At 45.5% G+C, this 16,625-nt stretch overlaps 1 protein-coding gene across 4 annotated transcripts in view; it reads left to right on the top strand.

Moving 5' to 3' along the window:
• Positions 1-4,995: 4,995 nt before the first annotated feature.
• Positions 4,996-16,625, top strand: part of LOC147615568 (zinc finger CCCH domain-containing protein 27-like) — a 59,967-nt gene continuing 48,337 nt past the window's right edge. For 2 of the 4 annotated variants that reach the window (XM_086779677.1, XM_086779676.1), the window contains exons 1-5: positions 4,996-5,556; positions 5,798-5,916; positions 6,626-7,632; positions 7,782-9,074; positions 9,256-9,690. In XM_086779677.1, coding sequence (XP_086635803.1) covers positions 5,489-5,556; positions 5,798-5,916; positions 6,626-7,632; positions 7,782-9,074; positions 9,256-9,690 — 2,922 coding nt within the window. In that variant the 5' untranslated portion in view covers positions 4,996-5,488. The remainder of the gene's footprint in view (positions 5,557-5,797; positions 5,917-6,625; positions 7,633-7,781; positions 9,075-9,255; positions 9,691-16,625) is intronic. The other 2 variants (XM_086779680.1, XM_086779678.1) reach the window with 1 other exon arrangement.

The following is a 16,625-nucleotide window of genomic DNA, read 5'->3' as shown; positions in this document are numbered from 1 at the left end:
TTCGGTGGTAGTGTGGTTCAATTTGCACATAGAATCCCACACCAAATCTCTATGAGGGTAAAGATGGGTATGCCCATGCCTAGATGTTTCTCTTCCATCCTTCACCTTCAATTTATCCAGTATGGCATTACTAAGTTTGCGTCCATAGTCATGTTCCCAACTTGCTTGCTCCGAGTTCCAATCTCTTGGTGACTCGAAACTCGCGAAGTCATTGCTGCCGAAGATATTTTGACATCTTCTGGTTGTGCCAATTCTAGCATATTATCTTCGTATTCAATTGCCAGCTTATAACATGCATCCAAAGTAGGTGGTCGGGCTAATACTAGATAATCGTGCATTTTGTGGTCTTGGACTCCTCTCCGGAAGCATGGCAATAACTAATCATCAGTTAGCCTCTTCCGTAGTTTGCATCTTGAATTCAAGTGCTTTATTTGGGACACATAGTCTCGCATCGACTCAATTTCTTTCTGTTTGATGTTATGCAGATGTGCCACAAGACTCTATCTGTCGCCACTTCTGGCAAAGCTTGGCACAAACACATTCTTGAGCCACGTGAAATTGATCTTATCTTTTGACTTGAGGGTTCCGAACCATTGATGAGCTTTTCCTTCTAAGGCCAATGAGAAGGCACGAATCATGGTTACATCACTTACTGGCCCGCAGGTTTCGCATGTGGACTCAAAGATCTTTACATGTTAGATCGGATCCCCATCCCCAGAGAACTTTTGAATGAGCTTTGAAATGATGTGTGGCTTCATTTGGGATGGTCTGGATTCTAGAGCAGTGGCTAGTTCCTTGACCATTCCTCGGTCCATTTCCACAGCTATATTCAACAAATCCATCCTTGTGGCCGCATTACGATCTACATTTGGATCCGCCCTTGGTCTTTGAGGAGCTACTCCTCCCCACCTAGACCTCGTCCTCTTCCAACATTGTCTCTTCAGGCATTTCTGGTCTTTAGGACAGTCCGGCCACTTCATTCTAGACTGGCTCTTCATTAGTAGCCTCCGTATGCCTTTGTAAAATCAAGAGCTCCATGTCTTGTAAGAACGTGGGATGATTGATCATTTGCTCGATGTCCTTCTTGGTGTATAAAGGGTCCTCTACTTCACCAATTTCCCTTGGTAGGTTATCCCCTTCATCCTGGGTTATAGGACACTTTCTCCGCTCCTGGCTCTTCATTAATGGGCTCTAAGTTTAGAATTTCTCCATTACTCCTGTCCATAACCATTTCTGGCTCTTTGCCACGTGATTGAAATAGGTTCACATTTCCCATCTCCTTTTGTTTGGTCCTAATCCTTCGAGTATCAAGCTCTTGTTTCCTTAAGCTCAATTATCTCAGTTGTCGTTCTACTTCAATCCTTTTCAGATCTAATTCTACTTCCTCTGAGGTTGGGAAGAATACTTGACCTGTCTTGGCTGCGCTTTCCAAGTCTTTTCTCATTCTGGGGGTGCCAGTGTTAGACAACCTAGAACTTGAAGGTTGGGTTGGTAATTCTTGCCTTAGACCAAGTCCAGCGCTGGTTGACGGACCTGTGCCCACAAATTACGCTTCCTTATTATTGCTGGTTTGGAGACCAAAAAATCCATGGACTATATCAATGATACCACTAGATCCGGTAAGGAACGGTGGTTTCTCCTCTTTCCCAAACCCAAAGAATCGTAGCCCTTCTTCCATGGATTCTTCACTACTTGTCTCGACAATGGTTAGATTCCTTAAGACACTCAATTGAGTGCTCCCTGAGTGGTCTGAACTAACACTCTTTTGAGATAGGAAGATTTGATGCACTGTCGCCTGGGAGTGAGGTCATCTCATGTGAGATGCACTGAAACCGTTCACATCGTGAAATGTAAATTGTTCACGTCGTGAACTATTTAGTGTTTCACGTCGTGAAGCATTTTCTGCTAGTTCACGGATCACAATTTTGTCAGACTCGAGGTATCAGAGATGTTAGGATAAGACGATCTATTTTTAGCAAGGTAATCCCGTGAATTACGGCGATGATTTCGAGAGCGTTTCATGCCGTGAGATTACAGGAAGTAGTTCACGTCGTGAAATGTTTTCCTGCAGCTTCACGTGGAAAATTCTTGCGTCGATAAAAAGGAGTTTTGGTGCAAATTACCTATCCATATGCTTCTAAAATGATTGTGCTAGGCATAAAGAATGTAATACGAGTTTAAAACACAACCAATGGCTCCTTATTTTTGTGGATTTTTTTCAAATAAACAAAAACAAAGTATCACCTTGCTCGTTCACGTTCACGATTTTGGTGATACAAATATCAAAATTAAAAGGAAATAACAATGGACCTTTCCTCTAAGGTTACTCTAATACATACCCACACAACAAAAACAACCAATTTCTCACAAACTTTCACTTCCACTCAAATCTTGTCCATTCATTCCATACACAATACACTACCATAATGCAAAGGCAATGATGAAACTTATGTAATGGGAGCTGAAAATCAAAGAGGATAGAAGAAACAAAGGTGTTTCCCTGGCAGCGGCGCCAAAAATGTTATGGGCTACCACACCTCCAAGAAGGAACTCAATGCATTCACCTTTGGAAGAAGAAATAAAACACAGCTGTCATAGGACACTTACCAATGCTTCGAGGTCGTGTCCCTTGAGAAGCTCTAATCCACCAAGCTCCACCTCCACGTTTTGTCACTGTAGAGTCGCTCACACCACCACACAAGGCAATCACTTTCTCTCACTTCTCCACACAAGCATACAAGTATAGAGGAGGCACATGTGCTAGAGTACTCTCTCTCAAGACAAAAGCAAGAACTTTCATAGCACAAAGGGGGATTGTGTCCATTCATTATTATGAGAAAATGCCTTACATACAATTGGCCCTTATTCACACTTAGGCGCCCAAAACTTACTAAGGCCTTGGGTGGCCAATATCTCATAATGTACAACTTTTATAGTGCCTTTGCATGATGCTTATTAATGTCCTCAAATGGAGGGGTATATTTGTGAATCCAAAATGGGATTAACACACCATCAAATCCAAATCTTCTTCATGGCAAGTCATTAGTAGAGATTCAACAATGGGTTCTTCTCTAAAGATTTAGAGAAAAACAATAAAAGAAGATAAGGGATTGCCTCCTCCTAGTAGTGCTGCCAAAATTATATAGATTTAGAGATAAGGAAACCAATCTACCTCTACTCAAAATACTATCATAAGGGCCTTGTTGTTGGGCCAAAGCTGCACTGCACTACACTCCTTCTTGGAAAGCTAGTTATGTTTCAAGAGCTCCACTCCTCTTTGGGAAGCTAGTTATGTTGCTTCTCTCCTACGAGCATTGAGACACCACCATGGGTTTCTTGTCTCTCCTACGAGCATTGAGACACCACCATGGGTTTCTTGTCCCTCTTCTCATCTCACACACTCATTATGACACTAGTATGTTGGACTATGGTTCCTCAGGCCTCCTCTCAGCTCACACACTCCCTCACACAAAGCTCACTAGCATGCAATCAGGAAGATGATTAGCAAGAGGAATAAGTAAAAGGAAGACTCAATTGTACAACGCAAGATAAAAGTTAACTTATATACACCACCTTATGTGTTCACTCCAACCACACTTGAAGTGTGCTTGATCGATGCCTATGGCCCAGAAGTGGCCCCACTAACTAACCAAACCAATTTAAGCTAGCTAAGCTAACTAATATAATCCACTAACTAAACTAACTAATTTAAGCTAATTAATCTAATTAATTTAACTAGCTAACCTAACTAATCAACTCTCTCCTTCCGTTTATCTTCTTTATTTCTTTCTTCCTTTTTTCTCAATCTCTTTTCTTTATTCTCTTCCTCTATCTCTAAAGAGGAAATAGTTGTAAGAACACCCTTAACGAACGAGGAGCCAATGGAGCTTCAACTTGCTGAGTGTGCAAATTGGATTCATACAGACTATTCCTTCGAACATAGTTATTACTAGGATGCAATCTTAGGGTTGGGGCATTACACATGCTCCCATATTAGAGAGCACTTTTGCACATTGATAAAGGAGGCAACATGAGGATACTTGAGGGTTCATCAAAGGTATCTTCACGTTTCAAATGTATGCGAGGTGGATATCAAAAGGGAGCATGTGGATCTCCACACACACACACACACACTTTTTTTTTTGTGGAATTCCACACACACACACACAGAGTAGGTAGCACACACACGAGGTGGAGATAAAGGAAACATGCTTACTCCATTCTTTAGTAAGATCGAAGGGCACTAACATTATTTCTTTAAAAGAGAGGTTTGGCCCTTCCTCTGGAGAATAAGAGGTTTGTGGCTCACTATGTGCATGTGATTTGTAGATACATTGAATATTTCTTGAAAAAGCATAATTGCTATCGGAAAGACAAGAAGCAAATGCTCCTTATTTCTTTTTTACTAAGGAATGGTCAATGTAGAAAGAGCGAGATAGACAACTCCATCATACGAGAATGCCCATGTAGACTCCACTCCCATGGGACTTGTCCTAAGATATCTCAATGAATCACAACATTATGTTGATTGTGGATATGTAGACCCACATGCACAACTAGATGAGTCCCAAGAAGACTTCAACAAAGCTAGCCAAGGCAAATAAGGATTGTGGTCATATAAGGGTTCACCATCTGGGCCCTTAAAAAATGAGATTCTTCGTCGGTTTCATAAGCCAACTTCTATAACATAAGGTAAAATTACAACCTTAGCAAAATATTATATTTTTAGAATCCACTAGTAAATCATAGTGCTTCATTAGCATTTGTTAGTTTTCAATTAATACAAAACTTAGAAGATGCTCTATTACATGTATTCATAGTGCACTTGCAAGATCTTGTAGGACATTTTGAGCTTAAATCACTAAATGCATCCTTTGTTCTCTCTCTCTCTCTTTCCTTCCCCACTAAAAAGGTTCTCTCATAATGTGCAACTCTTTTTTTAAAACCCTTTAAAAAAATGTAAAAAAAACTCCCTCCTTTCACGCACGCGCGCACACAAGGGCAAAGGACGTCCGCGCTAAAACACAAAATGGGCGCCTAGTGTGGTATTAAGGTTCATCTTCCTTCAAGGCTGAGTTTTCTGTTCGGGTCCATGGTGCAGTCCAGAAACCCCCTCCCCCATCGCCATTCCCTCCCAACATCCGAGCTCTCAAACTGTCTGTCGGCCTCGTCTGTCTATAGCATCCCCATTCGTTATCATCATCCTGTCTCCTCCTACTTTCTGACCCCTTCCTGAGATCCTCTTTACTTCAGCCTCCAAATCGGCATCTTGAGCCCTTCCCAAATAGTGCCTCGTCATTGCTCCTGCAAGACCTCGCTTCCTGCAGAATTACGCCCTTTCCTACCATGGTTTCTCGAGGTTCTTTGCACTCCCGCCTGCCTCAGATGAAAGGAAAAGCCCTCTCTGATCACCCTGGCCTCTTGCCGCATTGATCAATGGGCTAGAGCAGGCTCGTTGCCTATCAGAACAGCTTCAGCAGGTCGCGGAATGGTGAGCAACATGAAGATTGATGATGCTAGTCTCACCTCCTACCTCGTTAAACATCTACAACCCCTGTAAGTAATGTATTTTGTGCCCTAAAATACGCTTGCTTTCCCTGGGGTAAACTTGCGGACTCGTTGCCCTGGGAGGATCTTCGACCTTTGTAAACGTCTTGCCGGCATTAAGGGTTACATAGCTGAGATTTCTCGCCCAAGCTGCATATTATTACAGTGGTTTAAAGCCTTTTTTTGGGCAACTGCAAGATGCGTTGCCTTCCACAGGCTGCTTACTATGGCTTGTTTGTGGCACACACAGGACCGAGGCCGACCCTAACCTACTTGCAAAGTATGTGGCGGCTTTGCTGAGGAATAACAAGCCGAAGAAAGACTTGCAAACGCTATGCATGGATAAATTGTTCGACTTTCTTGGAGACGGTATGCAGCCACTCTTTCATGTTTTGTAGAAGCCCTTCTCAGCGTTTTTTTCGGGGGGAAGGGGGACGTGTGAAAGAAGATTTTTGCAGCTATACATGAATAATATGATGATGTTGCTTGAAGAGGGTATGCAAAGGTCATTAGCGACTAGTTACACATGGATAGCAATTGCAAGAAGACTTCATTTTTAAATGTGCCATTTTTTCCCAAGAAAATGTGTCCAGTGTCTGAACAATGTGTTTTCAAGATGGCTCATGTTTTATGGGGACACGTTGGCCTTTTCCAAGTGCAAATTCTCGAGTACAAGTGTTCTTAGTCTGGACAATAACATGTGCTGTCACCACATATTTCAAGGCTTATTATCATACTTCTGCCAATCCTAAGCTCCTTTGATATCGCATTTCTAGGGTTAGATACATGGGAAGGCAATTTGCAAGATGGTGTGCATTAGCTGTTAAATGTAATCGCATATGTGAATGATGGTGTGTATAACGGTTTGTAGCATATAATTGGGTATGTGTAGAATGGCATGCATATGCACTGTTACATACAATTGACAGGTAATCTGTGAATGTGAATGTAAACATTTGTCAAATTGTCTCAAGCTATTTGAGCGCAGAAATAGGTGCGGGTTAGTGTACATTCTGTTTCCAATGCCCTTCTACTTATCTATGTAGCTTACAAGATTATGTTGTTTGTAACCATGCAGAATCAAAGGCTTTTGTTGTGAATCTTTTTCATGCCCTTGAAGATGGTACTATAGCAACGTTCCAAGATGAACGTGATACCAAGGTAGCACATGATGCAACCACGGCGCCAGCTACAATGTTAGCTAAAGTTGTGCTCAATGGAGACAACACAGAACCAAGGACAACTTCTCAACCAGAAAAGTTTTCCAATGCAAACATGAGTGTGTTCAGTGATCACGAGGAAGAGTGCACTGATGATGAAGATGATGATAGGAACCACAAGCACAGGAGGCGTGTCAGCAGATCTCGCTCGCTTGATAGAGATACCCAAGATGGCCCTCTCAGAAAGCGGAACAGACCTGCAATCAATGGCCAACCAATGTACGATAGTAATCACCCCACAGCAGAAATTCACAGAGGCTCTAACATTATCTACATGGAAAAAGATGGGCCACCAAAGAGACGTTCAAGTCGCGATCATGTTTATGGGGCTCCTCCAAGGCTTGGTGGGGAGGGTAATCAGCGTGGAGTATCAAGAGGAGCTTCAATTTTTCGTGGTGATGGCATTGGGTCCAGGTTTGAACATCAGAATGGTTTGTCTCGAGGAGTCTTGGGGCGAGGTAGAGGAGCAACGACAGCATCATGGGGTGCCCGTGAGCAGAGAACTGCACCTTTAGATGGTTTGGATTTCAATCTACCTATGCTTCCACCAGGTCCTCCTACAAACCTGTATTCTGGCAGATCCAGTTCTAGTCGAGGAAATCCTCTACACACTTCTTGGGCAGGGTATGGTCATTTTGCAGGAATGACAAATGGTACTTTGGATCAAGCATTGCCTCTAAATGCAGCAGTGCAGGGCTCAAGAGGGGTTCCAATAAGTGCTGCTTTGGGGGTGGGTGTGAATATTGGAATGGTGACCTTAGGGCGTTCAAGGTGTCCAGATTTTGAGGAGCGTGGGTATTGTCTCAGAGGTGATTTGTGCCCTATGGAGCACGGTGCAAACCGGATAGTTGTTGAAGATGTCCAGGTTCATACTATGCCTTCACTTTGGTTTCTGAGAAAGGCTGTGTTGAGATGCAGTAATTTCTTTATACGTATTTTTTGTTTTTGTTTTGACTTTGAAGTAAGAAGTCTAACCTTTGAATCCTCTTTCCTTTTTCTGTTACTTCTCTACAGAGTCTTTCTAAGTTTAATCTGCCGGTGGGACTCCCAAGTGGGCGTGGTATGGCACTGGCTTCAATGTCAGTTTCTGCTTCATCTTTAGCTCCATATTCGTCCAGCCTTGGACTTTCAAGCATAGCTATGCGAGAGACAAACATTGCAAGCTTGGATGAACCTAGCCTTTCGAAAGGGACTTTAACCAGTAGTGTAAGTGCTGAACCTGATTTGTATGATCCAGATCAGCCTTTGTGGAATAAAGAGCAGCCTGCTGCTGTAGCTGATGGAATAAAAAGGTTCCCTTCATTTAGAAAAGGCCCAGAGGACAATGAATGGGAAGGTGCAGTTTTAGAACGCTGCAGAGGACAAAGTCCTGATGCTGGACGGCATGGAAGGTCTTCAACAACCAGTGCCGGACCTCAAAGTTTGACACCAGGGCAGTCAGTTTGGAATCGCATTAAGCGCATTAACCGAGGCGACAACAAAGCTGAAAGCATTTCGCAACCTGCTGACCTCTCCGTTGAGAGTTTACATCGTTTGAAAGTTCCAAAAAGAGAACTTGTCGAAGATTGTGAGCCTCAAAATATGTCAGGTAAATGGAAGAATAATCTTGATGAGAGGAATGAAAAAATGACGAGAAGTTCGAATGTGAAGGGTGGTGTGAACAGTACTCCAGAGGGAGAGGCTGGGCGTCATGCTGCAGGTCTTTCACGTGGGGTACGAAGCATGGTGCCTGGAAATGAGAGAGCACAGAGAACATTGTATGTGGGTTGCATCCCAAGCAACAATAACAGGAAAGAGCTATTAATGGCACATTTTCAAAAGTTTGGAGAAATCATGGACATGCGCATTCCATCCCAAGGTGACAGAGCATTTGTACAGTTTTCACGACGCGAGGATGCAGAAGCAGCCCTTATGTCACCTGAAGCAGTGATGGGAAACCGATTTATCCGATTGTCTTGGGCCAAAAGAGACAGCATACATGTTTCTTCTGCTGAGGGTAATACTGTTTTACCATCCACCGGTTGCAGTATGGGTACTGGGACTGGAGGTGCACAAGGACTGGTTACTGAAACTTCTTTGATGAAGGGGAAGAGACAGGCTGGTGCTGTGTCAACTGTTGCTGAGTCCAATGCAATTAAAAATGCTGGAAAATCAGTAGGCTTAAATGTTCAACCATCTTCATCGACCGTGTCTCAGAAGAAGCAAGAAGAACTTGAGCATATGAAAGAAGAGTTACGAAGAAAGCAGGAAGAGCTGGCTCAGAAGCGGGATGACTTCCGTCGCAAGTTGGAACGTCTTTCCAAACAGGTAAACCCTCTGTCTCGGTTAGGATTCATAGCATAGCGATTTGGTGGTTTGTGGGCACCCTAGTGAGAGTAAAAAGCCTGTAAGATGCGAGGGAGCTAACATAGGAGTGACTAGAAAAAGGTTTGGATTGGCTGACCTTTTTTATACGCTTCTTTCTTTATTTCTTTCTTTGATTTTACAGAGCAGCGGAGTAGCAGCAGAGCTTGAAGAGGACCACTCCAGCAATCCTCTGAGGTGTGCCTTGAAGGCAGAGATGGAAGGGGATCAGCCCAGCAATAAGCAGTTAAATCCGGAGAAGCCGCAAGCAGCAACCAACGATTCTCAGAAACAGACTTGTTTTTTGCCAGCCACAGTTGAGAAGGGTTTACTGTCGACTGATCAGCCAGCTTCAGGTCTAGTGAAAGACCCATTGAAACAGTCCCTTGGTTTGGCACAGACATCTTCTGGAAGCATAACCCAGCCATCTCCGAGGGGCTCAAGGGGTCATTCCCCATGGCCAGGTGTTACAGGCACAGGATTTGTAGGATCTTCACAATGGGGCCCATTGCGATACAAGCTGGACAATCGCACTACAGTGTTTCGCATCCTTCCACCCTTTCCAGATGGCTTACTGGATGTATGTTGCGTGATGCTTTTCAAAACTGCCCATGGGTTTGCTTTGTCATCACATAGGTTAAATAGTATCATTAGGATTTGTTTTTCAACGTTTCTATCTAGGTTTTTTTTTCCCCTGCATTTTTATGCAAGAAAAGTTATGCAAGTGTTTTTTCCCCTGCCTTTTTAATAAAGGCCACCTTGATGCACCATGGGCTTATCTTTCGACTTGAGTTGTACCATAGACTGGTCTAGAGCCATATTAAGGTTTGGTATAAAAAGCTTTCAGCCCAGAATGATGAGTGAAGTCCCATCAGGCTTTCACGTTCGCACATATCATCTTTACCCTTGGATCACTTGGATCATAAGCCCTTTATCATGGGAGCCTTATGCCCAGAGGCTAGTATCTACTCTAGGGATGAAGTCTGATTTTTTAAAGCCACCATTGGTTAATGGGGGCCATCAAAGCCAATGTAACTTCTATGCTTTCCACATGCATCATCCTTAAGGCTCAGACAACAGATGCATGTGGCATGAGAGCAGATGCATTTGCTACGACCAATGGTGAACACTGACTTCAATGCTTTTCACGTGCGTCATCCTTAAAGCTCAGACAACAGATGCATGTGGCGTGCATGTGCTATGACCAATGGCGAACACTAGGGTTAGAGTTTAGCAGAGAATGCTGGTGTACAGGTAGTGTAGGTGCATGCTTGTGAAGGGATTTCAGAACTTGGAGGTATTGTGCCTATGATGTCAGGCCAGCAAGGGGATCAGATCTGGAGGTATCGTGCCTATGTGCTGGTGTGCACATGGGTAGTGTAGGTGCATGATGTTTGATAAAGCAGAGGAGTTGGGCGAGCAGTATTGGCCACTCCAGGCAGCGTAATGCACAATAGAGCCTTCTTTATACCTTTATTTGGTGAGATCTTTTGCATCCATTCATAGAGCACATAGAGTTTGTTTATATCTGGACCAACATTCAACAGTAAACTTTTGATAAATTAAAGCAGGCAGCTGCAGCTGCACTTGTGTTGAAGATCGTGGATCCATCATTACCTTTTGTCGTTGAGAAGCACACCTTTCATGTCTGTATAGGACCAAGCAAACACATGTCGTGAAACTCTTTGAGAAGATAGACCAGGTACAATTGGACTTACCACAAGACTGTCGTGTCCACCCAATATTTCATGTTAGTTGATTGAAACATTATCTTCACGATAGTGATAATTTAGTTGATGGTATGATTGCTTTGTAGGAACCTGATCAAGAAGATCACGGACCAGAATAGTGTTAGCAGTCACCTCCTGTCCCTATGTTTACACCAGGGCCTCTGTTGTGGGTGTGCCCGCCCGATTTAGGTGTTTTCTCATTTTTCCCCTCTCCATATTTTTTTCCCTATTTTTACTAGGTGTGGGAGGCTGTCTTGTGGTTCTGGGATTGATCCAGGTGATGGCCGACTGCTCTTGCTGCTCCCCGTCTCCCTCTGTGGCTGGCCGACTGACAGGAGCTGGCTGACTAGGATTTTCAGCAAGTCGGGTGTCTTTTGATGCTGTCGGCTGTCCTTGCTACTGGCCGATTGGATCATAGGGGCCACACATGTATTCAGTTTCCGGGATTTTCTTGTGTATATATAGCAGAGTTACACGCCTCTCTCTCTCTCTCTCTCTCCTTCTCTATTGTTGTGTTTTTTTGTAGTGCACTTGCTCTTGAGTTTTCAGATTGTCTTCATCTTCGTTGCATATTCTGACATGGTATCAGAGCTCTAGGCTCTTGATAAATCTTGGGAACTGTGTAAGCAAGAGGGGGGCTGTTTTGTTGCTGATTGGTGGACTGTTTTGGACCGTTCAGGAAGAGGAGAAGCAAGAGGAAGGCGGGCTGATTTGTTGGACAGCCACTTGCAGGTTTAAGTTCTTCTTATTTCTCACCCACCCACCCTTTTCAGTTACACCTCCGCAGTGGCAAATTTACCTGAGATGGCTGAGAGGCATGTGAAGATCCCAACACTTCCCACGTTCCGAGTGGACCGTCAGTTGGACGAGAACAACTATGGCATATGGAAGGTAACGATGGAATTTGTTTTGGAGTCTTACGACCTTGTTGATTTCATTGTTGTTGGGGTTCCACGGTCGGAGTTAGAGGAAGGGGAGTTACCCTTGATTCGGAAGGAACGCGAGACACAGGCATAGTTGTGGGATCGTGTCACCGCCAGGGTCCATTCTTTCATTTTCCTCGACTGTACACCACAGGCAATCAATCATATCAAGCATATGACGTTGGCCAAAGGTATATGGCAGCATTTGGCTTCTCTCTATGACAAGGTATCGCCCATGAAGAGGATCTCCTTGGAAGTACAGATGCGGGTGATGAATCCTGCAAAGTTGTCGACGATACGGGAGCACATCAACAAGCTGCAGGCTCTTCAGTAGGAAGCTCTAGGTTGGGAAAGAGATACATCGGAGGATATGGCCATCACGTTGCTGTCGCATTTGCCCTCTCAGTACTCAGCATTTTACTCTTCTTTGATTACTAGTGGCAGGCTCAACACCATCACATGGGAGGAGCTTGTGTCCATGGTCTTGGACCAGGAGAAAAGATTCACGAACCTTCCACAGGGCGGAGGTTCGGAGGCCTTAATTGGCCAACGGTCGAAAGGCCGTAACAACAAGGGCAAAGGGAAGGCTTCATCGGAGCAGTCTTCTGAGAAGATGTCCGACTCAGACCGCGAGAAACTAAAGGCAGAGAGGACCTGTAATGATTGTGGCGAGAAAGCCACTATTGGAGGCAGTGTCTTGAGCGGAGCACCGAGAAGGGTGCCGAATCCTCAGCAGCAACCGTGAAGACTTCAGCTTTTGTGCACATGGAGGTTATGGACACCGGTGTTTCATTTTCTTCGTGCAGGCAGGAGGTTGGAGGACTCTCCGTTACGGATACTCGGGAGTGGATTCTCGACAGTGTTGCTTCTAGGCACATGACACCTTCTCGTTCAGCTTTACAGGATCTCTGCAGGTATTCTGGTCACATTCTTATTGGGGATACATCCGCTATCCTAGTTCATAGAGTGAGGGCAGGTTGGAGATAGTTTCCAATGGCATAGGGGGGAAGCATTCCTCCCAGGTGTCGTATGTTCCATCGCTTGGTTTTCATCTGTTTTGTCAGTGCATCAGGTTTGCAAGACTGGCGTATAGGTGGAGTTTGATGAGCAATTTGTTGCTCTCTAGGACAAGGCAACAGGCGAGGTAGTTTGGGAAGGCAGAGCGGAGAATGGAGTTTACAAACGTTCAGCACTCTCTCTCCCATGTCCTCAGTTTTGTGATGAGTGGCAGTCTGGTAATGGCCACTTAAGTGTGGATACGTTGCAGGTGCAGGTGTTCCGGGACCAGATGGTGGATAGCTTGCTAGATGATGGCAGCAGTTGGCAGAAACTTTTCAGTACAGATGTTGGTAGTTCTTGTGTTCGTAAGTCAGATGAAACTTTACAAGTAACCTATGCTCTGATGTCTCGTGACATTCGGGACAAAGAAATTCGTGTAGTTGAGGAAGCTCTTTCCACAGGGACCTATTGGAAAGCCAGGCAAGGGACAGTTGATTACTTGTAGAAGGAGGTGGATGTTGCACATTCTCCAGGCTTTGTGGTTCCGGATTCAGAGAGGGTTGGTTATAGGTTTCTGAAGGCCTTGAGTGGTCTTCCGGAGGTTTCCAGGACTTGGCATCTCAACGTAATAGGTGTTGATCCTTGTGAGCAGTATGATGCCTCCTTGACTGGGAAGCAAAATGGTTCATTGATCTGGTTGTTGGATACCAGATTGGATGGGAGCTTCTTGATGAGGCTGTTGAGCTCATGTTTGCAGAGGACTCTTTGGGAGGTAGGATTGTGTATCTTGTGGTTTCCGCAGCATGCAAAGGATCTTGGACTCTTTTACACAGGAGGGGATTGATGGATGGAGTCAGACTCCACGGTCGGTGTCACCAATTGGCCGACCATTTGGTCCATCTCCAGATTTGTGTCTCGTTCACTTGAGGCCAGGCCAGTGTCTCATGTGAAGGGGCCAATATTTTTGCATAACATGGACGGGAGCCAGACTGGTGTCACCCGTGTATGACTTGGATTGTGTTCTATCCATGGGATTGTCACGCCATGGAAGAGCCAGTATTTGTGCCGTGTCTTGCCTATGGGACTGTCACTCCATAGGGAGGCTCGTGCCTGGATCTGTGTCTTACCTATGGGACTGTCACTCCATAGGAAGACCGGGATTTATGTTTTCTGTCGTGCCATCATTGTGCCCGACAGAAATGTTTAGTTCTTGTTCTATGAACGGGAGATATGTCCATGATACTGTTTGCACATGCATTCATGTTTTGCATGTTTGGAATTGTTTTCGCGTGACTTGTATTCTTGTGTTGGCTTGTTTGACGTGCCACTTACTGAGCGGGGACGCTTTGCCAGTGAGTCGTGAAGATTGCTCTATCTTTTGACGAGTTTTGTTGCGTGTGAACAGGTGGTAAGTGTATTGCATTTGTTTATTTCATAGCATTCTTTTAACCTTTGTTTTTATAAGGTTGCAGTTTCCCTTCCCAATATTTCATGGTACCTTTAGAAGGATGGGCATCCATTTTGGGCACCCACGAGCCATGGTGGGGAGAGAACTCCTCCCTTAATCTTGTGTTTGGGGGTGGGTGCATGGCCACCTACCCACCCCCCTTGGGAACGTTGGAGCTGGCGGCTTCCATGCAATCAAGGTGGGCCGGCCAGTTGTTGGTCGTGTGGCGCCTCCATGCAAATAAGGGGTAATACTTCTCTTGCATATAGGCGGCTGTGTAGGCGACCTCTTCATCTGGCTACCCACAGACGGTTGCGCACAGGCGACCTCTCCCTCGCTTACCCATAGGCGACTGTTCCTACTCTTGCTCCCAGGTGACCTTTTTCTTGCCAGTAGTAGGCGGCTGCGCCCAGGCGCCACCTTCTCTACCTTGAAGGCGGCTGCGCACAGGTCTCACTCCTCTCTGGCCAGCAGGCGGCTGTGCCCAGGCACCACCTTCTCTACCTTGCAGCGGCTCCGCACAGGTCTCACTCCTCTTTGGCCAGTAGGCGGCTGCGCCTAGGCGCCACCTTCTCTACCTTGCAGGCGGCTCCGCACAGGTCTCACTCCTCTCTGGCCAGCAGGCAGCTGCGCCTAGGCGTCACCCTCTCTTGCTTGCAGAGAGCTGCGCACAGGTCTCACCTCTCTTGCCAGCAGGCGGCCGCGCCCAGGTGCCCCCCTCTCTTGCTTGCAGACAGCTGCGGACAGGCCCTCCTTATTTTGCCCACAGGCGGCTGTGCCCAGATGTCCTGCTCTAGCCCCTATGCAGCTGCACTCAGGCGCCTCTGATACTTGTTCTCCCACTAGCGAGCTATAGGCGACTCTCACTTGCGGGCTGGCAGCAACAGCAGTAATAGAGACTTCTCTTTTCATACGTGGGTGCCTAGTACTTCCGAAGGCCATATCCATTATTTTACTAGGTAAGTGGATTGAGATTTAAGCAAAGGTCTTTGGTGTAAATCTTATAAGGGATACCCTCTGCTGCTAACACCCGTTCGGTGCCAGGTAGTCCAAGCTTCTGGAGAACCATGGCCCATGGGTGCCGAGATCGGGAGAGCCAGGCGTTAGTACGGGAGCGCCTGTTTGTTTGTGGTCCTGGAACACCAGTGGGGCGCTCTCTGCGGATTCCAGTGCGGATTCTAGTGAAGGCACACGACTGTAGAGATTAGTCTTCTTCAATTGGATCGCTCTCCTTCGAACTTCTACTTCAAGTCTCTTGTTTGGTAACTGTATTCATCTCAGTTGTACATGGACATTATTTGGTTCATTGAACCCATGGAGCATTGTATCACTTAAATACTCCCAATAATATATCATATATTGAGGGGGGGGGGGTCGGCCCGTTCCGGCCCCAGTGCTGGTGTCCAGTGATTATCATTTCATTTCATTTCAGTTTTCAGTTGTTATTGAGTTGTCCATTCATATTGTGATATTTAAGTTGTGCTATTTACGTGTGTGGGTGTCCAACGGAGTCTGTTCCCACTTGACGGGATCGGTTTCATTGGTATCAGAGCACGGTTATTTCCCTCTTCTTAGTGGGGAAACAAACCTGTGTATTGGACACCCCGCTTCTAGCACACTTAACACAATGGACAGCCAAGGCAACCCTTTGGAAGTGCGTAATTCGAGGGGCCCATCAAGTGCCTCGCGTGGTTTTGATGCTTTGCAGGGAAGGCACAAACCCCTTGAGAGGGTGAATGATAGTGATTCTAGGGGACAACCGTCTCGTGGAAAGACAGTTATACAAGAAGAAGGTTTGCAGGCACAAGAGCAAGAGTTGAAATTTTTGCATGAAGATCCCCATGTGCAAAGTGCCATTGAAGCAAGGAAAGCCGATGCAATGGTGGACATGACTTTTGAGTCCATGGCATGAGAAGTGGGCAAGAAGCCAAGGGAGTTGGCACTTTCCTACCTCCTCCGCAAAGGTGACATCAAAGAGGGGGAAGATGGAGAGCTGAAATTCAGAAATCCACCTCGCTTGAAGCATGGAGATCCCGCATCTCAAAGGTTGAGGTCATTTATGCAAAGGGAAGAGGTGTCTGCCACCTCTCGTCATGCATCTTCTCCACAAGGCACAAAGGGTGACAGGTATATGTATGCTAGTGCTCATGGAGGGCATGATGGTCACATGCATTCAAGGCATGTATCCCATGGAGGGGGTGACAGGTCTATCACTAGAAGAGCTTTGCCTATTGAGTTGTCTCATGGAGAGACATTGCCTTATGCAGGAAGGTCACATGCATCTGATTCTCAGGTTCGTGGAACACATGTCACCGTGCTTCATGAAACTTCCATGATGGCCCATGGAGCCCATGCAGAAAACTCAAGGAATTTAAAGCAAGTGACAAGTCTGTAAAGTTTGATGTTTTTCATGGAG

This window comes from Cibotium barometz, chromosome 40 (assembly GCF_041138505.1).
Source record: "Cibotium barometz isolate CiBa-2024 chromosome 40, ASM4113850v1, whole genome shotgun sequence".
Taxonomy (NCBI): domain Eukaryota; kingdom Viridiplantae; phylum Streptophyta; class Polypodiopsida; order Cyatheales; family Cibotiaceae; genus Cibotium; species Cibotium barometz.
This window is presented reverse-complemented; position numbering and strand designations above follow the sequence as displayed.